The sequence below is a fragment of the Centropristis striata genome, chromosome 24 (genome assembly GCF_030273125.1).
Source record: "Centropristis striata isolate RG_2023a ecotype Rhode Island chromosome 24, C.striata_1.0, whole genome shotgun sequence".
NCBI classification, from domain to species: domain Eukaryota; kingdom Metazoa; phylum Chordata; class Actinopteri; order Perciformes; family Serranidae; genus Centropristis; species Centropristis striata.
The window spans coordinates 514,843-541,810 of NC_081540.1; the positions used below are offsets into that span (position 1 = coordinate 514,843).

The following is a 26,968-nucleotide window of genomic DNA, read 5'->3' on the forward strand; positions in this document are numbered from 1 at the left end:
TTTCCACAAAAAAACAAAACTAATTAAAACTAGCAAACTGACTCTAAAAACTCATTAAAACTAACTGAATTAGAAAACACAAATTGACAAAAAAAAAGACACAAAATGTAATATAAGAATCAATCAAAGGTTATTATAGTTAACAAAATAACGAAAACTAAAATCTAAAACCTATTTTTGTTAACTGAAATAAAATTTAAAATGAGAGTTTTTTAAAAACAAATCTATGACAAACTAAAACTCTCAACTTTATTTGTAAAGCACTTTAAAACCACCACAGCCGAAACAAAGTGCATCAATAAACAGAACAAGAGACAATACAATAAATAAAACAGGAATAAACACTATGTAAAAGTTTCATTGCTTTAAAAAAAAAAACAATGCATAAAAACAAACCATAAAACACTAAAAACAAGAACAGAGTCTCATGCTTGGTTAAAAGCCAAGGAATAAAAATAGGTTTTAAGATGAGTTTAATAAAAAACTAAACTAAAACTGCATTTTCTAAAAGATAAAATAAAAAAACTAACTAAAACTATCAAACTGATTCTAAAAACGAATTAAAACAACTGAATTTGAAAACAAAACATCACAACGAGATTAAAACTAAAACTAATGAAAACTCTAAAACTAAACTAACCTTGGAGTGAACACGTGTCTCCGTGTGGAGCCCTGAGGGGGGATGGTGGAGTCGGACCTGGCAACCCTCCGGTCCCTTCGCTCCCCTCGTGTTTCAGAGAGTCAGAAGGATCCGGATCAGAGAGCACCAGGACCAGGTTAGACCAGGACCAGACCACCGGGGTCTGACATTAGACAGAGAGATAAAGATGCTGGTTCTGTTTGAGACGGCGGCGGGCTACGCCATATTTAAAGTAAGTTATTCTCTTTATTGATTATATTTTATTAATAATCAGCTGTTAGCTTCAGCTAGCTCCTGTTAGCTTCTGCTTCATGTTTCAGACTCGCTGCTTCAGCTGCAGGTTTCCCCTCTAACAGCCTCCACAGCAGCTTTAATAACGTGTTTTATATATAAATATGTTTATAAAGATGGTTATTAATCCGTTATAACGGTTGTTAGAGAGAGTTAGAGCTGCTAATGTGGCTAACGGCTAGCAGCGTGGGGAGGCCTCCAGGACCACGTGTTGACCACAGACTCTCTCTAACTTCACTCTTTATGTTCAAATGTTGTTTATCTTTATACTTTTACTCCACTACGTTTATCTGACAGCTTTAGTTTCTCTCCAGGTCCAGATTTAACATAAAACATGATCAGTTTAAAGAGATTAGACATAAAATGACTATAGAGAGACTAAAAACAACTAATAATATGCAAAATGTCTGTTCAGGGACATAAAATAACTAGAAAGAGATAGAGATTATTAAAAAAAGATGCTGAAAACTGCCAATGAAATGCATAAAAAGACGACAAAGATGCATGTTATTTTATCTCTCACAATCATTACCAGTTCTGGTAAAAAAAAATCGCTAATGCAAAAGATTTAATGGATTAATTCAACCTGGTAAAGTTAAATTCTTTCTGAAGTTCAACTGTGTCTCATTAGTTGTTGCAGCAGTTTTTGTTTAATATTTTTTGTTTCTATTGTCTGTAAAATAAAAAAAAATAATAATTTGCAACATAAATGTATAATAATGCAATATAATATTTCTTACTGTTTTATGTAGTTTTATATTTTCTTTATCTGACATTCCAGTAAAATCACTGAGCCAAAGCAACAGAAGTTCTTCAGTGTGCATATTAATTAATTCAACTATTTGTTCCACACATTTGGTGCTAAATGATCTCATTTTATTCACAACAGGATTAATATCAGTGTTACAGCAGCAAATCAACAGAAACAAACCTTGTTAGATAGAAATGTCAAATAAAAACCCCAACAGTGAGTCGGAGCTGCTGCAACAAGCTGCTGACATTTAGATTTCTGTATTTAGTCAGATTATGTGTCAGCTCTTTTTTTTAAAAGTCATTTTACGTCTTTATTTTGGACATTTTAAGTCTTTTTTTTCTCTAGGTCAAAGTCTGTTCATCACATTGGAATTCAAAGAAAGATAGATAGATATTTTTTATTTTTTTACATTATTTATCCTGAGGGACATTCAAGCACTACATGGTTTTAACTGAAAAATATGTTTTTAAAAAAATAGCACACACAGACGTCTGTAGATTATAATTTGTAGACTGTGACATCATTGCAGCACCACAATACTTCATTCTAAGAGGACAGTTTTGATAAAATTTAGATAAATTATGCAGCCGTAATCCAAAGCATTTATTTCTTAGTATTTCTGCAGACAGACAGAAACCCAGCAGACTAGAGAATGTGGTGACTCGGTCCTGTGGAGTTCTGCAGGTCTCTAGTCTGTAGAGTTCCTCCTGCAGGTCTGTAGAGTTCTGCAGGTCTGGTTTTAACCCTGATGTGTCTGTGTCTGGTTTCAGGTCCTGGATGAGTCTAAGCTGCAGCAGGTGGATTCTCTCTATAAAGAGTTTGAGACTCCAGAGAAAGCCAACAAAGTGTGAGTGTTGAACACGTCTTTAGTTTCTGAGTTTCTCTGTGTTAAACAGAAGAAACGTGTCTGAATCTGTTGTTTCTGTCCATCAGAGTGAAGCTGAAACACTTTGAGAAGTTCCAGGACACCACCGAGGCTCTGGCAGGTAATAAACCTTATTAATCACTATTATTAATAGTTATTGATCCCTGGTTCTGGTCTGTGATGTGTTTCTGTGTCTGATTCTCATGAAGCTTCTCAAAGAACTCGTCACTACCACTGAGACCAACCAGGAGATCCTCCTTTAACCCGTTTTAGCTCTTTTTAGCTTCGTTTTTAGCTCCCTTTTAGCTTCGTTTTTAGCTCCCTTTTAGCTTCGTTTTTAGCTCCCTTTTAGCTTCGTTTTTAGCTCCTTTTAGCTTCGTTTTTAGCTCCCTTTTAGCTTCGTTTTGCTCTTTTTCTGATAGAAACTTTCAGAACTTAACCACAAGTAGCTACACTTTTCTTTTTGTTTCTTGTCTTTATTCAGACCAAATGAAAACTTCAGTGTTTCGCATGTTTCCAGCGTTTGTTTCTCTTTTGTCTTCGGTTTTTGCTTCATGTTTTTTATCTTTTATATTTAGTCTTAATGTCTCCTGATGTTGAGAGGATATAATGGGAGTCTGCAGCCTAACTGCTGTTTTTCACACATGATGATGCGTTCAGGGAGCGTCAGAGAGTCCAGACTCTGTGTGTGTGTCTGGTTCAGGAACCAACCTGTCAGATATTTAGTGTTTTCTCTGTCTGAGTGTTTCCTCCTCCTCCTGCCAGCTGCCACGGCTCTCACCGAGGGGAAGATCGGGAAGAGTCTGAAGAAAGTTCTGAAGAAAGTCGTCGCCAAAGAAGCTCATGAACAGTTAGCGATCAGCGACGCCAAGCTGGGAGGAGTCATCAAGGTAAAGATTACAGTCCTGGTTTATTCTCAGTCTTTATTCTCAGGGTTCAGACCGTTTCTATCACTGATGGATGGATGTTTTCTTATTAAGGTGAAAGACGAGTCCTGGTTTAATCTCAGCGTTGTTCAGAACTAGTCTGTCACCATTACAGGTCGTCTTGATGTGATTATTGTCAGAGAAATAATCACTATATTATGATTATCACCATTATTTTTTGCACTAATTCATTTCACACTACTATGAATAAGTTAAACACGCCTTTTTTTCTCTCTTTGGATGCTCTCATAACAAAATAACATAGCAACAATGTAACATAACAAAAAAATACAAGAAACATAATAATCCTCAGGGGGAATGTCATATATACTAAATGTTTAAGCTATAAAAATCATTTTAATAATTTGTTTGTCTAATCTTATGTGGCCAGATAAAAATATGTATGTTATTTTGGTCCTTTTAATTTTATTTTTAAATGACATTGCCACAAATAAAGGAGTAACAAATGAAAGGGACGTCCCGTAGAGCTTTTACTGCTTTTTGCTCCATTCAGAAACAAATTGAGGTCCACCAGCTGGTTCTCCTGCAGCTGTTGAAACATGTTTCATGTGTTTCCTGTGTTAACGGCAGCTTGTTCCTGGCATGTTTTCCACCTGACAGGCCGTCAGTTTTGGGTAGAAATGTCCAGATTGTAGCCTTCTTGAATTGTCTTATTTTTAAAAACGTTTAATACTGTGATTAATGGTGATAACGGGTAATGGTGACATCACTAATCAGAGCTGATCTGAGTCTTTATTCTCACGGTTCAGGCCTGACGCGTCTCAGACTGATAGATGTGTGTGTTTCTGACTGATGTTTGTATGTTTTATTGTGTGTTTTATTGTGTATTTATTGTGTGTGTGTGTAGGAGAAACTGGACCTGTCGTGTGTTTCTAACTGATAGTTGTGTATTTATTGCGTGTATTATTGTGTATTTCTATAGGAGAAGCTGGACCTGTCTTGTGTTTCTGACTGATGTTTGTGTGTTTTATTGTGTTTCTAACTGATGTTTGTGTGTTTATTGTGTATTATTGTGTATTGTGTGTAGGAGAAGCTGGACCTGTCGTGTGTCTCTAACTGATAGTTGTGTGTTTATTGTGTATTATTGTGTATTTCTATAGGAGAAGCTGGACCTGTCGTGTGTTTCTAACTGATGTGTGTGTGTGTTTATTGTGTATTATTGTGTGTGTGTGTGTTTTATAGGAGAAGCTGGACCTGTCGTGTGTTTCTAACTGATAGTTGTGTATTTATTGTGTATTATTGTGTATTGTGTGTAGGAGAAGCTGGACCTGTCGTGCGTCCACAGTCCGGCTGTCGCTGAGCTGATGAGATGCATCAGGAGTCAGATGGAGACGCTCATCACTGGACTTCCTCCTAAAGAGATCAGCGCCATGTCTCTGGGCCTGGCACACAGGTACACACACACCTGACACACACACACACACACACCTAACACACACACACACACACACACACACACACCTGACACACACACACACACACCCTCTCTCTGCTGCCTGTGATTATTGTCTTGCTGTCTGAAGCTTCGTGTTGATTCTCTCAGCATTCGTCACTACCACTGAGGCAGAACACACACACACACACACACACACACACACTGATCTACAGTCACTCACTCTCTAATAATCTCTAATAATTAATATTTCTTCTTGTGTGCAGTTTGTCTCGGTACAAGCTGAAGTTCAGTCCAGATAAGGTGGACACCATGATCGTCCAGGCCATCTGTAAGTCTCTTTATTCTCTTATAAGGTCATGTTTATTCATAGAGAACCTTATTATACAACCAGGGTCCACCAAAGAGCCTTATATAAATTAATAACAATAAAATCAAAGAAAATCAAAGATTTACAACACAGCAAACAGAAACTTTCTGCTCACCAGGTTCTAGATCAGGGGTCTCAGACTCAAATTACCTGCTGGAGGCAGGATCACAATTACTAAAGAAAAGACACAATATGACTGAAAAAAAAAGACGCAAAACGGCTGAAAAAAATACTAAATTACTTTTTAAAAAATACACAGAATTGTGTCTTTTTCTTTGGTCATTTTGTGTCTTTTTTCTTGACGTCATTACTTCCTGTTTGTACCTGTTGAGGTGGTGATGATGACGACAGTTTGTCTTTAACTGAAACATCATGAAGCTTTTCAGTCACTACCTCATCTGAACCTCATTAATAATCACTATTAGTTTGTGTTTTAATCAGTGTTGTTGGTGATGGATCCTGTTTGTTCCTGGTTCTTGGTGTTTATTTCCTGGTTCTTGATGTTTATTTCCTGGTTGTTGATGTTTATATTTGTGTTGTTTTCCTCTCTCCAGCCCTGCTGGACGACCTGGACAAGGAGCTGAATAACTACATCATGCGCTGCAGAGAGTGGTACGGCTGGCACTTCCCTGAGCTGGGCAAGGTCGTCACTGATAACCTGGCCTACTGCAAGGCTGCCCGCAAGATCGGTTAGAAACATCTCTATATATTATATAACTATATATAATAACTATAACCTGGCCTACTGCAAGGCTGCCCGCAAGATCGGTTAGAAACCATTCTATATATTATAGAACTATAGATTATAACTATATATATATAATAACTATATATATAATAACTATAACCTGGCCTACTGCAAGGCTGCCCGCAAGATTGGTTAGAAACAACTCTATATATTATAGAACTATAGATTACATAACTCTATAATATAACCCAAAAATACCATTCAACCAGGAGTCCAGCACCTCCTCCTGATCCCTGATCAGCTGTTCCTCTGTCCCCCTTTAGGAGACCGGACCAACGTGGCCACCACGGACCTGTCGGACCTCCTCCCAGAGGAGGTGGAGGCGGAGGTGAAGCTGGCTGCTGAGATCTCCATGGGGACCGAAGTCTCCGAGCAGGACATCGGGAACATAGGACACCTCTGTGACCAGGTCTGTCTCTAGGACCAGGTCTGTCTCTAGACCAGGTCTGTCTCTAGACCAGGTCCCTCTAGGACCAGGTCTGTCTTTAGGACCAGGTCTGTCTCTAGACCAGGTCTGTCTCTAGACCAGGTCTGTCTCTAGACCAGGTCTGTCTCTAGACCAGGTCCCTCTAGGACCAGGTCTGTCTTTAGGACCAGGTCTGTCTCTAGACCAGGTCCCTCTAGGACCAGGTCTGTCTGTCTCTAGACCAGGTCTGTCTCTGTCTCTAGGACCAGGTCCCTCTCTAGGACCAGGTCCCTCTCTAGGACCAGGTCTGTCTCTGTCTCTAGGACCAGGTCCCTCTCTAGGACCAGGTCTGTCTCTAGACCAGGTCTGTCTCTGTCTCTGGGACCAACAGATAAACAATGACATTTTGTCACTTGTGGTGCTGAGTCACGTGACGTGTGGTCATTGCCTTGCCCCCCTTTAGACGGTCAGATCGCCTTGCCCCCCTTTAGACGGTCAGATCGCCTTGCCCCCCTTTAGACTCTGAGTCTCTGAGTGACGTCATTACTTCCTGTTTTACCTGTTGAGGTGGTGATGATGACGACAGTTTGTCTTTAACTGAAACATCATGAAGCTTTTCAGTCACTACCTCATCTGAACCTCATTAATAATCAATATTAGTTATTAATAATCAATATTAGTTAGTGTTTTAATTAGTAATATCTACTGTCTGTCTGTTTGCTGGGATATTAACCTCTCCCCTGTCTCCTCCTCTGTCTCCTCCTCCTGCGTCTCCTCCTCCAGGTGATAGAGATCTCAGAGTACCGCTCTCAGCTCTACGACTACCTGAAGAACCGGATGATGGCGATCGCCCCCAACCTGACGGTGATGGTGGGGGAGCTGGTGGGGGCCAGACTCATCTCCCACGCAGGTAAACAAACAAACAAACAAACAAACAACAAACAAACAGACCCGGAGAGAGAGAGAGAGAGCAGTGATGATGACGACATCTTGTCTTTTCCTGATGAACCTGATGGTTTTCAGTCACTACCTCATCTGAGCTCAGAGTCTAGAGGGTCCCTGTTAACCCTTTATGTTCCTGATTTAAAGGGTCCCTGTTAACTGTTTATGTTCCTGGTTCTGGTCTAGAGGGTCCCTGTTAACCCTTTCTGTCTCTGGTCTGAAGGGTCCCTGTTAACTGTTTCTGTCTCTGGTCTGAAGGGTCCCTGCTGAACCTGGCCAAGCACCCGGCCTCCACGGTTCAGATCCTGGGAGCAGAGAAAGCTCTGTTCAGAGCTCTGAAGACCCGCAAGGACACGCCCAAATACGGCCTCATCTACCACGCCTCGCTGGTGGGCCAGACCACCGCCAAGAACAAGGGCAAGGTGGGTCAGACAAGAACAAGGGCACGGTGGGTCAGACGAGAACCAGGGCACGGTGGGTCAGACGAGAACAAGGGCACTGTGGGTCAGACAAGAACAAGGGCACGGTGGGTCAGACAGGAATAAGGGCACGGTGGGTCAGACGAGAACAAGGGCACGGTGGGTCAGACGAGAACAAGGGCACGGTGGGTCAGACGAGAACAAGGGCACGGTGGGTCAGACGAGAACAAGGGCACGGTGGGTCAGACGAGAACCAGGGCACGGTGGGTAAGACAAGAATAAAGGCACGGTGGGTTGGGCAGGGCAAGGTGGGTCAGACAAGAACAAGGGCACGGTGGGTCAGACAAGAACAAGGGTACGGTGGGTCAGACGAGAACCAGGGCACGGTGGGTCAGACAAGAACAAGAACAAGGGCACGGTGGGTCAGACAAGAACAAGAACAAGGGCACGGTGGGTCAGACAAGAACAAGGGCACGGTGGGTCAGACAGGAACCAGCAGGAGACTACCACCCTCTGACTCTGTGATCTGACTCTGTCTTTAAATCTCTGACTCTCTCTGACTGTGTGTTCCCTCCTCAGATCTCCAGGATGTTGGCAGCTAAGGCGTCTCTGGCGATCCGCTACGACGCTCTGGGAGAAGACACCAACGCTGAGATGGGAGCAGAGAACCGAGCCAAGCTGGAGGCCAGACTCCGTCAGCTGGAGGAGAAAGGAGTAAGTTAACCCTCCGAGTCCCAACAGGGAGTTAACCCTCTACCAACCTCGGCCTGAGGACTTTATCCAACAACACTTCCTGGTCTCATCTGGTGTGTTTCTCCTCCTCAGATCAGGAGAATCAGTGGGACGGGTAAAGCCATGGCCAAGACCGACAAATACCAGCACAAGAGGTGAACACACACACAAACACACACACACACACACACACACACACACACACTAGTGATGGTTAATTCATTCACATTTAGTCATTCAGCAGAGGCTTTTATCCATAGCGACTTACAGGAAAAGTGAACAAAAGTGAAGGTCTAGTGGTCTAAGCACTGAGCCCTGGGGGACTCCTAGGACACTCGTTCAGTGTTCAATTACCCAAAAAAAAGGCACAAAATTATGGAAATAGAAACAAAATTACCAAAAATAAATATAAATATGACCAAAAAAACCAAAATGACAAAACTAGATGCAAAAATGACCAAAAAATGATATAAAATTATCGAAATAGAAACAAAATGACCAAAAAAAGACACAAAATGACCAAAATACAGTCATGTGCTTTTTTGTTTAAAATAAAGCTGCAAATGTTTGACAGGCAAAAAGACCCCTTTCTCTACCAAGCAGCCATTCAGCTGTTTATAAGATATTTTAATAATAAAATATTTTAAAACATAATGTTTATCTCAGTGTAATGTTTTGAGTCTATTTTAGTTTTTTTGTCTTTATTTATCTGGGATGTTTTAATATTTCTTTTTCAATTGCAATGTTTAATATTCTCCAGATTTATAAATGAATTGCTGTATAAAAGGATGAACTTATTATTATTATTATTATTATTCTGCTCTAATATGATTATAAAACTAAAAGGACATTAATATAAAGTGTTTTTCTGTGTTTGTCCAGCGAGGTGAGGATGTACGACCCGTCGGCTGACTCCACCATCCCCTCCACCTCCAAGAAGAGGAAGTTTGAGGAGGTGGAGGAGGAGGACGAGGAGGAGACGCCGACCACGCCAGCCGTCAAATCCAAAAAGGCCAAAAAGGAGGCGGCAGCAGCAGCAGAAGGAGGTGGGAGGAGGAGCAGCACCTCTGATCTGATTTAAAGGAGAAAAGTCTCAGAGTTTATCAGCTTTAAAACTGTTGTTCTGTGTTTTATTGTAGAAGAAGAAGAAGCTGCAGAAACAGACGAGACGCCCAAGAAGAAGAAGAAGAAAAAGAAGGACAAGAAGGCAGCGGAGGAGGAGGAGGCGATGGAGGAGGAGCAGGAGGAGGCGCCAGTCACAGAGGTGGGCAGAGTTTATAGATATATTTTATATATATGAAGGCTTAATTATAGTTTCCACTGTCTGTTTGTTACTGAATGTCTCAGAGTTTATATGTAAAGGTTTAATTAAATGTTAAATTAAATGTTTTTGTGTCTGCAGTCAGAAAAGAAGAAAAAGAAGAAGAAAAAGAAGGCGAAGGAGGAAGAGGAGGACGAGTGACGGAGCACAGACTGTATATAAATATTTCTCCTTTAGTTTTTATCTTTTTATTTTCAGTTTTTTATCTGAAGAAGTGAAACGTTTGAACGTGTCGGAGAGTCTGAACACGATAAAAAGTCTCATCAGGAACATGTAAATCTCTTTAAACTCAGTTTATTTTCTTCTTTTCTTTTTTCTCTGTAACAAATCATTTTATTGTCAGACTGAACGTTTGTCCTGGTGAATAAACCACATTTTCTCTAATCATCTGGTTTGAATTTATTATAATAATAATAATCTGTTTTTATGAATCGTTGACAGACACAAACTGCAGGAGGTGATTTTAGTTTCTGAAGATCAGAAAGTCTCTATGTGACCTGTAGAAACGGTTTATTTCAGTTTTATCTGGTGTTTTTATTCTCCCAGTTCTTTACTGTGAGCTGGAAATAATTTTTATCTTTCTTCTTTAACCCTCTTATGTTATATTTGACACCTTTGTTCACATTTGCAAATTCTTTATTGAGCATGATAGTGTTTTGAAAGTAAAAAAAAAAAGATTCAAAATCACATTTTATGTTGGACTAAAGGACTAAAAAAGACACAAAAAAAAGACACAAAATGACAAAAAAAGACAATGACCAACAAAGACAAAATTACTAAAAAACAAAACAAAATTACCAAAAGACACAAAATGAGAAGACAGAATAACCACAAAAAAAGCACAGAAGACACAATATGACTTACAAAGACACAACAGACGAAATGACCAAAAATCAAATGAGAAAAAAAGGTTTAAAATAAAAGTTTAATATAAAAGAAATAAAACTGCATTAATCAGATTAAATCCATCAAACATAAATACAGTTACATATACTTTAACAGAAAATATGAATCAAGTTAAGAAAAGAAATGCATCTATTGATATACCGTATTTTATTTTTTAAAAGGCAAAACAGTTTAGAAAAATCAAACATAAAAATGTGAGATAAAAGACATTAAAATATATATAAATAATACAATATTTTTGATTATTTCCCCCTTGGCTGCACAATAAATATATATAATTTAATGTATTTTGACTAATATTCTCTGGTCTGCACACAAAAAAAAGGTGAAATAAGCAGAACAGAGTTGAGTCTGATTTAGCAGATAAAATTTTCTCTTGTGTTGCACAATTTACTTTCCTCTCTCACATCTGTTTTCTAATATTTTTTTGGATATGTTATTTTCATGCTGCAGCTCTTAATGAAATCAATTAAAAATATATATTACATAATCGCTTCCTCTTTTGGACCACAAAAATACGCCACTACCTATTTTGGACTACAAATACTTTTTATTTTATTTTATTTTTTTCAATTTTATTGACAAAGAATCACGTACAAAATGTCATGGCATATTAACAACAAGTAACACATAATAAATAATATATATATAAAATAATATAGAGAAGAATACAAAAGCTTAAATAAAATAGAGATTTAAAAAATAATTAATTAATACAAATATACACTATATCCGGTTTTGGACTACAAAAAAATTGCGCCATTTCCGTTGGTTTTCTGGGCGGACTACAAACACGTCATCGTAAGATCGCTCCGGACTACAAAATGACGTTCCTTCCTGTCCTCCTTGGTCCGTCGTCCTGAATAGCAGCAGCGCCCGATACACCACATCCGCTTTGGGACTACAAATAAACGCCACTTCCTAATTTGGACTACAAATATACATCACATCTGGTTTGGGACTACAAAAATACACTATATCCGGTCTTGGACGACGAAAAACCGCGCCATTTCCGTTGGTTTTCTTGGCGGACTACAAACACGTCATCGTTAACTCGCTCGGACTACAGAATGACGTGGTCCTCCTCGGTGCACGAGCGGCCCCTGGTGGCGGGAAGAGCAGCTCCAGATCCTGTTAGTGACTCAGGTTAACAGTCAGTGTGTGAGTGGTGATGAGCCTCAGGAGGCTAAATACAGGAGCTAGCAGGAGCTAACAGGAGCTAGCAGGAGCTAGCAGGAGCTAACAGGAGCTAACAGGAGCTAACAGCTGCCACAAGGACTCTACTAACACCTGAGATAATAAGGTAACTTTATATTCATCATTTAGATTATTAAACAGTTAAATAAAGCAGGAAATGTCGTGTTTCTGGTGTTAACAGAGCTAACAGCTGTTAGCATCCAGAGCTAACAGCTGTTAGCATCCAGCCTCCTTCTTCCTCCTCTGACGGTCTCTGCATGCTTTCATCTGCTCTCATTATTTATATTTATTATTTATTAACTACATTAATATGTTTACAGTGTCTGTTAAGGACACAGTGAGTGTTTCAGTGTGTTTCCGTGTCGTCAGCAGTATTTTTCCAGGTGTAACTGAACACCTGCTGCAGCAGCAAGACCTTTATTTATTTAACATTTACACACATTTTACCTCTAATAACCACTGAAATATATTAATATTAAACCTGGAGACACATTTACCTTTAATAATCACTTAAATATATTAATATTAAACCTGGAGACACATTTTACCTTCAATAATCACTGAAATATATTAATATTAAACCTGGAGACACATTTACCTTTAATAATCACTTAAATATATTAATAATAAACCTGGAGACACATTTACCTTTAATAATAACTTAAATATATTAATATTAAACCTGGAGACACATTTACCTTTAATAATAACTGAAATATATTAATATTAAACCTGGAGACATATCTACCTTTAATAATAACTTAAATATATTAATATTAAACCTGGAGACACATCTACCTTTAATAATAACTTTAATATATTAATATTAAACCTGGAGACACATTTACCTTTAATAATAACTTAAATATATTAATATTAAACCTGGAGACACATCTACCTTTAATAATAACTTAAATATATGAATATTAAATGATTATAACTCATTATATTTCAGCTCTGGTTCACTGTTTCTGAGTTTCTCAGATAAATGAAATATGAAAACATAAAAGCAGCTGTTACATTTCCACTGAAAGTCTCATTAAAAGTCTAAATTATTAATCTAGTCTAGATAAACTAGATTACAAATTAGATTTTATTTAAAAAGGAGAAAAAAATGAAAATGTATTTTTATTATATTTTTATTGATTCTGTGCAAAAATATAATTAATGCATTTATTCAGTCAAATTATACATAATTTAATAGTATTCTTAATTTTTATTTCTATTTTTGATTTTATTCAATCCACTTTATTTATAAGCACAATTTGATCAAACACAAGGTTCCCAAAGTGCTGCACAAACAATAAATAGATAACACAATACAAAGAGATGTAGTAAACAATAGAACAGTAAAATGCAATAAGATAAAATAAATAAAAATAGGATAAAACTAAATAAAATAAAATGTAAAATGTACTGCCTGCACAAAATAAAATATGCATGTATACAAATAAAAACAAAAAATCATAAAATCAACACTACGTGGAGTTAAAAGCCAACGAGAAGAGGTGTTTTTATAAGAAGAGACTTAAAATGAGACAGTGAGGAGGCTGTTGCATTCTTCAATTTTATTTTAATATTATAATTTTTCACTGTTAATCTAATTTTAAATGTTTGTGTTTGTGTTGTTTTCAGGACAGAATCAGGCTCCAGACATGGACGGGTACGTGGAGAATACCAACATTATACTTGTTATATGTTGTGATGATGATGGTATTAAGCCTGTTGTTGTTGTTGTTGTTGTTGTTGTTGTTGTGGTCAGGCTTGCGGGGGAAATGCTGGCGGGGGTCCAGGACAGCTCCGTCATGGCTCGCATGCAGAAGAAGTTCTGGAAGACGAAGCAGGTTCTGATCAAAGCCACGGGGAAGAAGGAGGACGAGTACGTGGTCGCCTCCGACGCTGACCTGGACGCCAAGCTGGAGGTCAGGACACCTCTCATACTTATTATTATTATTATTATTATTATTATTATTATTATTATTATTATTATTATGCCTCCGACGCTGACCTGGACGCCAAGCTGGAGGTCAGGACACCTCTCATACTTATTATTATTATCATTATTATTAATAATAGTTCATAACTCTCTAACCGTCAGTGTTTACGTCCACTGAAGCTCATTTTAAATTCAGTTTGTCTTTGATTCTTTTCTGCAGCAGAAGAGTCAAAAATGAAAATATTTCTTGTGATTTATTTTGGAGAATGAACCTCAAAAACCTCAGAACAGTTTAGAGTTGTTATTGTTTATAAGGTGTGTGTGTGTGTGTGTGTGTGTGTGTCAGTGAGTGTGTATCTGCAGACAGATCAGATCAGTGTGTGTTGGACGAGGCTTTTGTCCAGTTTTCAGACTTTAATTCTGTTTGAGTGTCTCTCACCTCGACATGATTTGTTTCCTCGACTCTCTGCTCTGGTTTCTCAGTGTGCAGCAGACAGACAGAGAGACAGGTTGAGCTGTCTGTCTGTCTGTCTGTCTGTGGGGGACGTGGTAGAGTTTCACTGTGAGTCTTTTGTCCTCAGTGAAACCAGATCTCCTCTCATGGCGCTGAGACATTCAGACTCAGAGGAAATGTTAGAGAACAAAGACAGGAAGCTCAGAACTCTACTGGTTTCTGTTAGCTTCAGAAACGGAGTGTGTGTGTGTCATTTTGTGCCTTTTATTGGTCATTTTACGTTGTGTGTGTGTGGATCATTAGATTCAGAGCCTCTCAGTCTCTCACTAACCTGATTTTAACAGTTTTATCAGCTTCAGCATCAGGTCCAGGTCCAGGTTCAGATTCAGGTTCAGCTCCTCCTCCAAACATCATGATCAGTGTTTCTGTTTCAGTCTAAAGTCTAATAATAATAATAATAATAATAATAATAATAATAAGGACAAGGAGGAGGGAGGAGAGTGTTGAGGTGTTTCTGCTGCACTTTATTTATTCTGCAGTTAATCAGTAACAGCAGGAGGAGGAGGAGGAGGAGGAGCAGCAGCTCCTCCTTGTGTTACTATGACTCTGATCATTTAGTCCCAGGAGGATCAGAGGGACAGACAGAGTGTCTCTGTATCTGAGGACAGGCTGAGTGTTTCCTCTCTGGAATCAGTGACGAGGAGTAAAAACCTCTCAACCACCTGAAGCTTCACCTCCTCCTCCTCCTCCTCCTCCTCCTCTAGAGTCACACATCTGCAGAATCTCTGTGTATGTTGAGAGTTTAGAGCACAAAGATTCACACACAGTAACACATTTGTGCAAAAATCTGAGCTTTGCATGATAAACCTGCAGGTTTCTGCCTTAAACTGCATCTCATCAGCATAACGTGACATGAGTCTGTATAAAGGAGACTCACATAAAACATGAAACCACATGAATGTGGATATCTGGAGTGTCAGCAGTCTCATGCAGATATTCCAGATTCATGCAGCTCTCAGACTGTTTAGGACCCCAGGATGCACAAAGACTGACACACAAGAGGGACTGACACAACAACACATTTACTGCAGCAGGAACACGTCTTTATGTTTAATATCTGTCTTTCCTGTGTGTTTCCAGTTCTTCAGGTCGGTCCAGGTGACCTGCACTGAGCTGCTGAAAGTCATCGAGAAGTACCAGCACCGCATCACACGTCAGTCTGCTTTATTAACCTATTTGTCTTTTATTGTGGTAATTTTATGTCGTTTTTTGGTTATTTTGTGTCTTTTTTGGGGGTCATTTTATGTCATTTTGTGATCAATTTGTGTTCTTTTTTTGTTATTTCATGTCTTTTTTTTGTGGTAATTTTATGTCTTTTTTTGTCAATTTGTGTGAAGGAGGAGGAAGAATCAGTTTTCCGTGTGTGTTCAGCAGCAGACTGAGGATTATTATTCTCAGTCTGTTTCCTCATTCTTTAGTTTCTAAAGCTTCAGCTGCTCTCTGTGAGATTCTAGTTTCAGGTTTAAATACCTCAGCAGACCTGAACCAGGAAGCTCTCTCACTTTAAACACCTGCATTCTCTCTGTCTCTCTAACCTGGTCCTCATGTCTCATGTCCTCATGTCCCCTGGTGTCCCCTGGTCTCCAGGTCTGTCCCAGGAGGAGAACGAGTTGGGTCTGTTCCTTCGGTTCCAGTCAGAACACGACAAAACCAAAGCTGGAAACATCATGGACGCCACCAGCAAGGCCCTCTGCTCCTCAGCCAAGCAGAGGTAGGACATCCTGTCTGTCCTCCTGTCTGTCCCTCAGGATGTCCCTGTGTCCCCCCCCTGTCTGTCTCTGATTCTGTCTCTCCCTGTCTGTCCCTCAGGATGTCCCTGTGTCCCCCCCTGTCTGTCTCTGATTCTGTCTCTCCCTGTCTGTCCCTCAGGATGTCCCTGTGTCCCCCCCTGTCTGTCTCTGATTCTGTCTCTCCCTGTCTGTCCCTCAGGATGTCCCTGTGTCCCCCCCTGTCTGTCTCTGATTCTGTCTCTCCCTGTCTGTCCCTCAGGATGTCCCTGTGTCCCCCCCTGTCTGTCTCTGATTCTGTCTCTCCCTGTCTGTCCCTCAGGATGTCCCTGTGTCCCCCCCTGTCTGTCTCTGATTCTGTCTCTCCCTGTCTGTCCCTCAGGATGTCCCTGTGTCCCCCCCTGTCTGTCTCTGATTCTGTCTCTCCCTGTCTGTCCCTCAGGATGTCCCTGTGTCCCCCCCTGTCTCTGTCTCTGACCCTGTCTCTCTCTCTGTCTGTCCCTCAGGATGTCCCTGTGTCCCCCCCTGTCTCTGTCTCTGACCCTGTCTCTCTCTCTGTCCTGTCGTCCCTCAGGATGTCCCTGTGTCCCCCCCTGCGGCGCCTCCTCCAGGAGGTGGAGACGTTCCGGCGCAGAGCGATCTCTGACTCCCTGCTGACCGTCTCCAGGATGGAGAGGAGCAGGACGGAGTACCGAGGAGCTCTGCTCTGGATGAAGGACGTCTCCCAGGAGCTGGACCCAGACACCTACAAGCAGCTGGAGAAGTTCAGGAAGGTAGCAACGCATTATTATTATATTATATATTATATTATATTCAAGGTAGACCATGCATTATTATCTCTAAATATTATATATTATATTCAAGGTAACACCTCTTTATTATCGCATTATATTATATTATATATTATATTCAAGGTAGACACAGTCTCAGGATTATTGTCTCATTATAATTATATTATATATATTATATATATTCAAGGTAACAACTCATTATCGTCTCCTTATATTATATATATTCTATATGTTCTTTCTGTTGGTATTTCAGGTCCAGAGTCAGGTCAGAGGGACTAAGAGCCAGTCTGGACATTATTTATCTATATTATTTTATATATTATATGTTCCTGTTGTTGTGTTTCAGGTCCAGAGTCAGGTCAGAGGGACTAAGAGCCAGTCTGGACATTATTAACCTATATTATATGATATAATATATAATATTATTGTTGTGTTTCAGGTCCAGAGTCAGGTCAGAGGGACTAAGAGCCAGTCTGGACATTATTTATCTATATTATATGATATAATATATGATATTATTGTTGTGTTTCAGGTCCAGAGTCAGGTCAGAGGGACTAAGAGCCAGTTTGAGAAGCTGAAGAACGATGTTTGTCAGAAGGTGGACATGCTGGGAGCCAGTCGCTGCAACATGCTGTCTCACTCTCTCTGCACCTACCAGGTCTCTATTAATAACTATATATATTATAATATATACTATAAATATACTGCAACATGCTGTCTCACTCCCTCTGCACCTACCAGGTCTCTATTAATAACTATATATATTATAATATATACTATAAATATACTGCAACATGCTGTCTCACTCTCTCTGCACCTACCAGGTCTCTATTAATAACTATATATATTATAATATATACTATAAATATACTGCAACATGCTGTCTCACTCCCTCTGCACCTACCAGGTCTCTATTAATAACTATATATATTATTATATATACTATAAATATACTGCAACATGCTGTCTCACTCTCTCTGCACCTACCAGGTCTCTATTAATAACTATATATATTATTATTATACTATAAATATACTGTGAGTCTTTAATGTGCACCACAGAGGAACAGTGAACTGTAATGCATTAATGTTTTATTAGATATAAACGTGTAATATCTCAGTGTTGTGGTGCTGCAGATATCTTCTCCACACCGTGCTCAGTTCATCAGTTTAAATATGTTTTAATGAAAGTCAGAATAATAATAATAATTCTCCTGTATGATGCATGATTTTGCCTCAGTATAACAGAGCCGACAGACCAGTACGAGAGCTGATTTTAGAGGAGAAATCTTCACTGAAACCTCATTTTTTAAAAGCATATCCGACATTATTAAACACTGAACATAGAATATAAACATTTAAACTAAAGCAGCGTGTTAATAAAGTCAGTCCAACTCTTTATTACTGACGTCTGCAGCTGATGGACGACACAACAGATCTGATACAGATATCTGGTTTCTGACAGGTATCGTTATTTAGCTTTCCAACGGCCAGCAGTGTTTATGTTGTTTATATGAATGAAACTATAAGATGTAATGAATCTATAGGCACCGTGTGTCAGGATGTGGTGTGGGGAAGTTGTCCACATAACGCTACAAAGTTTGTTTTTTTCTCTGTTTGATTGAGAATTATTTTTATCAGTGAAGCTTGTTGTTTGTGAAAGTTTGATAACATGCTGCAGTCTAAATTACCTGAAAAAAGTCTAAATTGCCAGAAAAATGTCCAAATTACAAGAAAAAAGGTAAAAATTACAAGAAAAAAGTCAAAATTACAAGAAAAAGTCAAAATTACAAGAAAAAAAGTCTAAATTGCCAGAAAAAAGTCCAAATTACAAGAAAAAGGTAAAAATTACAAGAAAAAAAGTCCAAATTGCAAGAAAAAAGTCCAAATTACAAGAAAAAAGTCTAAATTGCCAGAAAAAAAATCCAAATTACAAGAAAAAAGGTAGAAATTACAAGAAAAAAGTCTAAATTACAAGAAAAAAAAGTAAAAGTTACAAGAAAAAAATCTAAATAGCAAGAAAAAAAGTCCAAATTGCAAGAAAAAAAGTATAAATTGTGCGTCCGTGTGGGGAAGTTGTGTAAATAACGCTGCAGAGTTAGTCTTTTCTCTGTTTGATTGAGAACCATGTTTATGAGTCCAGCTTGTTGTTTGTGTATGTTTGATAAAATGCTGCAGTTGTTGTTTATTAGTTCAGTTTGACTGGATACTTTGTTGGTCATCTGAGGCTTTGACTCTCAGTTCTTTTATGTTGTAGAAACCAAACTTTAATATTACTGTATATTGTCTCATTAGTCCTTTATTAACTGTGTCTCTGTCTGTGTCTCTGTGTCTTTGTGTGTCTCTGTGTGTCTCATTTGTCTGTGTGTCCTATCAGACGACTCTGCTCCACTTCTGGGAGAAGACGGCCCAGTCCATGCTGGAGATCCACCAGTCCTTCCAGGGATACGTACCCTACCAGTTCACCACGCTCAAGGTGATCTAATATACACACACTCAGACTGGACCTGTTACTGTTACTGTATCAGGACCTGGACCTTTATCAGGACCTGGACCTGTTACTGTATCTGGACCTGATTGAATGTGTGTGTCCTCCTGCAGGAGCTCAGAGACCCTCTGGAGGAGCTGACGGAGCTGCAGAGACAGAAGGAGACGCAGGAGACGGCTCACAGGTCAGATAACACAATAAACACTAGAGAAGAAGAAGTTGATTGTGTGATTCTCTCCTGTTAATGATCAGGTTACTATTTGAATTGTCTTTTTTATGTGCAGCTGGCTTGGAAAGAACATTGAAGCTGCTAAATTAACTTTTATTCTGCCTCCAGGTGACATTTTTAGATGATAACCTTTAAAGTCATGGTTGAATGAATAACACATTATAAAGTGAGGAAAATGGGTCTGTCTGGGTCTGAATAAGAAGAATAACAAATACAAAATAATCCCATGTGAACACTGAATGATTGTGCTGGTGTTGTAGTATGAGAAGAATCAGCTCTAAATAATAGATATGACGAGGAGTTTTTATCATCAGTTAGTCCTGATTATACAGAAATATATATACACTGAACAATCAATCAATCAATCAGACTTTATTTGTAGAACACTCTTCATACAAGAGGAATGTAACACAAAGTGCTTCACGAGAAAAAGGAAAAATAAATAAATAATAACAAATAAATAAATAATAGCAAATAAATAAAAGAGATGTTGTAACACTAAGATGCATGAGCTGAAAAATATTTAAAAATGGTTCACAGAAAACAATCTGATGTGTTCTACACACACACACAGACACACACACACACACACACACACACACACACACAGTGTGTTAGGTGCAGAGGAGACTGCAGCACTAAAAATAGAACGACTCCATCAGACACTTTCTCATTTTGTTGTCTCCTCCTCCTCCTCCTCCTGCTTCTCCTCCTGCTCCTCCTCCTCCTGCTTCTCCTCCTGCTCCTCCTCCTCCTCCTGCTTCTCCTCCTGCTCCTCCTCCTCCTCCTCCTCAGTCTGGTGTCCCTGGATGAGGAGCAGCCTCCAGGAGGAGCTCCTGGTGCAGGTGAGTGCTGCCTCCTGCAGGCTGAAACTATAAACAGTATTTCTGTTTATTTAGTCTGTCAGCTTGTTGTTGTTGTTGTTGTTGTTGATGTTTGTTGTTTCCTTCCAGACTCCACCAGCAGCACCAGTGAAGGCCAGCTGAGGGACAGTGGTGAGTGTGTGTTTCTGAGTGTGTGTTTGTAGTTGTTGTCTGTTAGTTTACTGGTTTCACCTCCTGCAGCGCTCCTCAGCAGCCTGTCAGCAGGAGGAGACCTGATGCTGCTGACCTCTGACCTCCCAGGACCTCCAGGAGTCCCCCTGCAGCCTCCTGCTGCTCCTCAGGGAGGAGAACTCCTCCTCCTCCAGCCGCCAGCCAGCGGTAAAAACTCCTCCTGCTGCCTCCTTCAGTCTCCTCCTCTCTGGTTCTCCTTCTGGGTCTGGATCAGTCTGCTGCGTCTCCTTCACTGCTCCTTTATAGGAACAGTCACACCTCCTCTTCTTCTCCTCCTCTGGGGTTCTGGGCTGATAGCTCCTCCTCCTCCTCCTCCTCCTCCTTCTCCTCCTCCTCCTCCTGCTGATCTCTGGTTCTTGTGGCTGCATGTTGAATCCTGAAACTTTCTCTAAAACCTTTTTCTAAGTGAATAACTTCCCTGACCTTTGACCCGTGCTCCCTGTGGTTGTGACCTTTGACCCCCAGGTGCTGTGGAGGAGGAGGAGGAGGGGGAGCGAGGAGACATGGCGTTCCTGAAGGACCTCCTGAGTCCTGGTCCAGGGTCCAACGATGACTTCAGCAGAGAGTGGCAGGACGCCTTCGGGGTCTTCGACCAGCCGTCCACCGTCTCCACGGCAACCACCACCGTCTCCACGGCAACCACCGGAGTGGCTGCTAGCGGCGGCGGCGGCGCTCCTCCTGCAGCTCAACCCTCCAGTCCCACAGGCTTCCTGCCCTCCCAGCTGCTGGACCACAGCCTCAGCTCCACAGGTAGCACCTCCTCAGCACCTCCTGCAGGAGGAGCAGCTCCCTGACCGCCACTCTCTCTAAACCTGTTTTATCTTTCAGGCTGGTCGACCCCGCCCATGTTCCAGGCTCCGCCCCTGCAGCCGCCGCCACCCGGCCGCCAGACCACCACGCCGGCGCCCAGCTCTGCAGCCAACGGTACGTTTATTTATTTATTATTATATATTATTATTATATTATCACCCAGCTGGACTCAGTTTATATCACGATAATGTGGTTATTAAAGCAAAACAGCAGCAGAAGAACTATATTCTGACTGTGTGTGATGGAGAAAGACTTTTTTTTTTTTTTTTAAATCACTTTTTAAGCCAAACATCAGCTCAGCTCATCTCTATGAACATATTTCTGCATATGAATCCAGATAAATTGAGCCAAAGCTGTGATTGGTCAATACTACAGAAACATAAATAAACAGAAACTATCTGGGTGATCTGGACCAAAAGTTAATATATATCTGATACTTTTATCAGAGCTAATGTTCAGATAAAGTCAAATATGACATGTCACAAGTCGTTTTATTAAACTGTCTGTGTGTGTGTGTGTGTGTGTGTGTGTGTGTGTGTGTGTGTGTGTGTGTGTGTGTGTGTGTAGCAGGATCTAAAGACATGTCTGTGTGGTTCGACCTGTTTGCTGACCTGGACCCTCTCTCTAACCCGGACGCCATCGGACGCTCCCCGGACCAGCTGCTCAACGCCTGAACACCCCACCGTGTGTGTGTGTGTGTGTGTCTGAGTGTGTGTGTGTGTGTGTGTGTGTGTGTGTGTGTGTGTGTGTGTGTGTGTGTGTGTGTGTGTGTGTGTGTTCTCTCACAGGATGTGGAGGTTTTCCCGTTGAAGTAAAGGAGAGATGTGTGTGTGGAGAAAGAAACTATCAGCTGATTGTAAAATGTTTCCTCAGCAGCTGTTAGTGACTCACACACATACACACACACACACACACACACACACACACACACACTCCAATGTGTGTGTGTGTGTGTGTGTGTGTGTGTGTGTCTGTGTGTGTGTGTGTGTCTGTGTGTGTGTGTGTGTGTGTGTGTCTGACAGATTGTTTGTATTTCTGTGTTCTTACTGTTTGAGTTGAAGGTGTGTGTGTGTGTGTGTGTGTTTGCTGAGTCACATCAAGGAGAAACTATTTACTGATTCATGTCACTTAACAAGTCACATGTGACTAGAGAGCTACACTACATATATATATAAATATATATATTTATTAATATATATAGAAGTGAGACCAACTGGAGCTTTATGTGCTGTTTGCAGAGAGAAGTTGAAGCTGCAGCAGGTTGTGAGTGTTCACTGATAAAAAATGTGTTTAAAAACCAGATCAAACAGTAAATCTGAGGGAAATGATCTTGCAAGATTTCTTAAATTAAGATTATTTAAACCAGATCTTGTTTTAAGAGTTAATTTCTTATGTTTAACCTGGTTTTTAGACCTTTTTATCAGTGAATCACTGAGCATCTTTACAGAGTTCTGATATTCTCAGACTGTTTCTGCAGAGTTTATTAATCATTCCTCACAGTTTAGATGCTTTAAACTCTTTTTCCGTCTCTGCAGCACAACATAACATTCCTGATTTATTCCTTTTATTCACCGTGTGTGTGTTTTAGCATCAAAATGCAACTTTTCAGCACAAAATAACTCAAACTAACAGATCTGAGGGTGCAGTTCTGCAGCTAACGGATCATAAACTGCAGGATTTGAGTGATTTTAGCCTCCACAGGCTGAAAATTCACCTCATTAAAAGTAAAACAGTGAGTTATTGTGAGACTCAGCAGGTGAAACTATAATGTGACTCTGTTGTTAGAAGCTGAGAGTCTCTGCACGACTCGTTTCTGTCTCTGAATGTAGAAACATTTCTGTCTCACGAGTCCAAGGCCAAGAAACCATGTGAAACATTTATTTTGTCGTCGTTTTAAAGGGACACCATCAGATTATTTAAAGTCCTTTAAACCTGCAAATATCAGCATCAGAACGTATTTATTTTCAGATGATTGTATCACAGTTTATGTGGAAGTCAAACACTGTAAAAACGTCTATTTTTAACTCGTGAAGGTGGATTTTGATGTTTTTCTGGGAGAATAACTGGAGTATTGTTACCATGTTGTTGGATTAATTGAGATAAATCAGATGATTTAATGAAGGGAAACTGTCACACTGAATGTTTCTGATGGATTATGACACTAAAATGTATTTAAAGGAGGTTTTTTGAGGTTTAAATCTGACAGAAAGTAAAGTGAGTTGTGACTGTGTGTGCCTGTATAAATCTCATCAGGAGAAACTTTTTATACAAGCTGCATCTTTATTTCTTTATTTCTTTAGTTTGAATGTGATAAAGGGAGAAACTGCTGTTAGTGTTTGTGTCACTTCATGTATTAAACTGTTTACTGTTGATTTAATATATATAATATATATATATTTGATTTAATCAGCAGCTAAAGGAAACGTTCTGCACCAGACTCCAGTCAGGAAACGTCTGATTTAACGTCTGACGGCTCGATATTAATAACCAGATAAAGTTCCTTGTAGCTGCTTTAATATAAAATATAAAATAAAGAAGAATGTATTTCTGAAGTCAATCACAAACTTTATTGAACTCTACTATGCCTTTTTATTTCTCTGAAGGGTTAACAGATGAAAACTTCTGTTTCCAATAAAAACTGACAAGAAAACAAAGAATCCTGTGTTGAGTTTTTACTGTTTGTTTCTCCTCAGAAATCTAATAATAACTAATAATAATAATCAAATATTTACTGATTCTGTCTCAGAGAAACGTGTTTTCTCCCCGTGATGTCAAAGGTTTTTTATTTGTATTTATTTATTTGCACCATAAGAAAAGAAAATAATCAACAGATTAATGAATAATGAAAATAATCGTTAGTTGCAGCCCTAATATATATATTTTTTCTATGAAAAGTACTTTGCATTTTTCAGATTTTGCACATTAGAGAAAATATATTTTAGGGTGTTAAATATGTTTAAATAAGTTGTTGCATGTATTAGTATGAACATCAGTGAATAAATATATTTAAATATGCAGATTTCTTCTTCCTGCTGCATGAAAACAATCATCACAGCATCTTTCTGATGAAAAATAAGTTTTGTTAGCTGGAAAAACCTCACAACATCCCCGTGAACACGTCTCATGTTTTAAATGATGGACAAACTGCAGTTGTAGCACTTTTCTTTAACACTAAATTCATACAACAGATTTGTGCAAACTGGTTCAGTATCTAACTCAAGGAAATTTCATGGAGTCTGTGCTGGTCGGGGATCGAACCGGCGACCTCCAGATCCTCTGAGCTTTCTATTTTCTTCTAAATTGAACCATAATTCACACATTAACATCATATTGTCATGAATAATCATCATACAACAGATTTTTATTGTAAACTGGTCCCAGTATCTAGTCCAGGTTTCCTTCATGGAGTCTGTGCTGGTCGGGGATCGAACCAGCGACCTCCAGATCCTCTGAGCCTCCTGGAGGAGGAACAGCGCCCTCCTGCTGGACGGCTGCAACAACTACAGGAAGACCTGCTGCAAACTGCTGCTGCTCTCATTACTTTATAATGCTTCTAGTTGTTTTTCAGCTTTATGAGACAGAGACTCGTTAATTAACGTTAACATGAATCAGCTGCGGCCCGTCAGCAGACAGGTGAGACAGGTGAGTGGTGACGTCAGATCACAGTCAGGACAGCTGGTGAGTTTAACTGAACTGAAAAAAAACCCTGAAAAAAAAAAAAGTTTAACTGAACTAAAGCTCTTTATATTTCTATCTAAATATCAAATATAAAAACTGGAAACAGCAGGTCATAAATCGATTACCGGCTGATCTCTAGTCTAGTCTAGATGGAAATATTCATGTTAATATTTTGGTGCATAATGACTTTTTTTTCAATGCAAAAGAAGAAACTTTGAGGCTGAATTTCTCACAAATGATTCATGCAAAATTAATATGAAAGCATCAAGCCTTTTCATAAGAAACTATTAGCATTTTAGTTTAATATCTTCTAGACTTTGTGGCCTAAAGTTTAAAAATCTGCCTCGGATCACATTAACATGTTTTTACTGCCTTCAATAACCGACGTTTTATTTTGAAAACCGAATGTTCGCTCGCTCTGTTTCATGGACTGCCTGCATTAACCGTAAATTCTGTAATACTTCTACCGTAAATTCTGTAATATATTTACCGTAAATTCTGTAATACATTTACCGTATATTCTGTAATATATTTACCGTATATTCTATAATAGATTTACCGTATATTCTGTAATATATTTACCGTACAGTCTGTAATAGATTTCCCGTATATTCTGTAATACATTTACCGTATATTCTCTAATAGATTTACCTTAAATTCTCTAATAGATTTACCGTAAATTCTGTAACAGATTTACCATACATTCTGTAATAGATTTACCATATATTCTGTAATAGATTTACCGTATATTCTGTAATACGGGCATTTATCATTTATTCTGTAATAACTTTACCGTATATTCTGTAATATATTTACCATAAATTCTGTAATACATTTACCGTATATTCTGTAATATATTTACTTTAAATTCTGTAATACATTTTCCATATATTCTGTAATATATTTATCGTATGTTCTGTAATACATTTACCGTACATTCGGTAATAGATTTACGGTACATTCGGTAATAGATTTACCGTATATTCTGTAATACATTTACCGTATATTCTCTAATAGATTTACCGTAAATTCTGTAACAGATTTACCGTATATTCTGTAATACATTTACCATATATTCTGTAATAGATTTACCGTATATTCTGTAATACATTTACCATATATTCTGTAATATATTTACCATAAATTCTGTAATACATTTACCGTTTATTCTGTAATATATTTACCGTATATTCTGTAATACATTTACCATATATTCTGTAATAGATTTACCGTACATTCTGTAATACATTTACCTTACATTCGGTAATAGATTTACCATTTATTCTGTAATACATTTACCGTATATTCTGTAATATATTTACAGTAAATTCTGTAATACATTTACCGTATATTCTGTAATACATTTACCGTAAATTCTGTAATACATTTACCGTAAATTCTGTAATATATTTACCGTATGTTCTGTAATACATTTACCGTAAATCCTGTTATAGATTTACCGTATATTCTGTAATAGATTTACCGTACATTCTGTAATAGATTTACCGTATATTCTGTTATGGATTTCCGTATATTCTGTAATAGATTTAACGTACAGTCTGTAATAGATTTACTGTATATTCTGTAATACATTTACCCTATATTCTGTAATACGTTTTCCATATATTCTGTAATACATTCACTGTTTATTCTATAATACATTTACCGTATATTCTGTAATACATTTACCGTTCATTCTGTAATACATTTACCGTATATTCTGTAATACATTTACTGTATATTCTGTAATACATTTACCGTTCATTTTGTAATACATTTACCGTATATTCTGTAATACATTTACTGTATA

At 38.8% G+C, this 26,968-nt stretch overlaps 2 protein-coding genes and 3 non-coding genes across 7 annotated transcripts; all 5 read left to right on the plus strand.

Annotated features, from left to right (window-relative positions):
- The first annotated feature begins 716 nt into the window (after window positions 1-716).
- nop58 (NOP58 ribonucleoprotein homolog (yeast)) lies at window positions 717-10,212 on the plus strand. The gene is made up of 15 exons (XM_059327967.1): window positions 717-872; window positions 2,456-2,532; window positions 2,619-2,671; window positions 3,316-3,440; window positions 4,754-4,890; window positions 5,157-5,221; window positions 5,815-5,949; window positions 6,272-6,417; window positions 7,198-7,324; window positions 7,615-7,778; window positions 8,355-8,489; window positions 8,601-8,662; window positions 9,390-9,553; window positions 9,647-9,771; window positions 9,910-10,212. The coding sequence occupies exons 1-15, from the start codon at window positions 828-830 to the stop codon at window positions 9,967-9,969; spliced, it is 1,620 nt and encodes a 539-aa protein (XP_059183950.1). The 5' UTR covers window positions 717-827; the 3' UTR covers window positions 9,970-10,212.
- Window positions 5,588-5,669, plus strand: LOC131967592 (small nucleolar RNA SNORD11B). Its single transcript, XR_009393734.1, has one exon. It is a non-coding gene; the product is annotated as a small nucleolar RNA SNORD11B (small nucleolar RNA).
- LOC131967593 (small nucleolar RNA SNORD11B) lies at window positions 6,977-7,058 on the plus strand. The gene has a single exon (XR_009393735.1). It is a non-coding gene; the product is annotated as a small nucleolar RNA SNORD11B (small nucleolar RNA).
- On the plus strand, window positions 7,380-7,458 carry LOC131967594 (small nucleolar RNA SNORD11B). The gene has a single exon (XR_009393736.1). It is a non-coding gene; the product is annotated as a small nucleolar RNA SNORD11B (small nucleolar RNA).
- Window positions 10,213-11,692: 1,480 nt separating the features above from the next.
- On the plus strand, window positions 11,693-22,396 carry ical1 (islet cell autoantigen 1-like). 3 transcript variants are annotated; one of them, XM_059327984.1, is made up of 15 exons: window positions 11,693-12,037; window positions 13,567-13,594; window positions 13,694-13,853; window positions 15,462-15,534; window positions 15,969-16,092; window positions 16,683-16,881; window positions 17,432-17,557; window positions 19,276-19,374; window positions 19,500-19,570; window positions 20,411-20,460; window positions 20,569-20,610; window positions 20,680-20,817; window positions 21,136-21,420; window positions 21,499-21,594; window positions 22,048-22,396. In XM_059327984.1, the coding sequence occupies exons 2-15, from the start codon at window positions 13,587-13,589 to the stop codon at window positions 22,152-22,154; spliced, it is 1,578 nt and encodes a 525-aa protein (XP_059183967.1). In that variant the 5' UTR covers window positions 11,693-12,037; window positions 13,567-13,586; the 3' UTR covers window positions 22,155-22,396. The 3 variants fall into 3 exon arrangements, with proteins under 3 accessions (XP_059183967.1, XP_059183968.1, XP_059183970.1); XM_059327985.1 differs by having other exon boundaries at window positions 22,051-22,396; XM_059327987.1 differs by lacking the exon at window positions 20,680-20,817 and having other exon boundaries at window positions 11,694-12,037.
- The last annotated feature ends 4,572 nt before the right edge of the window (window positions 22,397-26,968 follow it).

Bases quoted from the DNA above. Each gene is read 5' to 3' on its own strand.
- nop58 (XM_059327967.1), top strand. From the start codon at position 828: ATGCTGGTTCTGTTTGAGACGGCGGCGGGCTACGCCATATTTAAA. The intron at 2,533-2,618 runs GTGAGTGTTGAA...TCTGTCCATCAG, and splicing joins CCAGAGAAAGCCAACAAAGT to AGTGAAGCTGAAACACTTTG. The intron at 5,950-6,271 runs GTTAGAAACATC...GTCCCCCTTTAG, and splicing joins CAAGGCTGCCCGCAAGATCG to GAGACCGGACCAACGTGGCC.
- ical1 (XM_059327984.1), top strand. The intron at 16,093-16,682 runs GTAGGACATCCT...GTCGTCCCTCAG, and splicing joins TGCTCCTCAGCCAAGCAGAG to GATGTCCCTGTGTCCCCCCC. The intron at 21,595-22,047 runs GTACGTTTATTT...GTGTGTGTGTAG, and splicing joins GCCCAGCTCTGCAGCCAACG to CAGGATCTAAAGACATGTCT.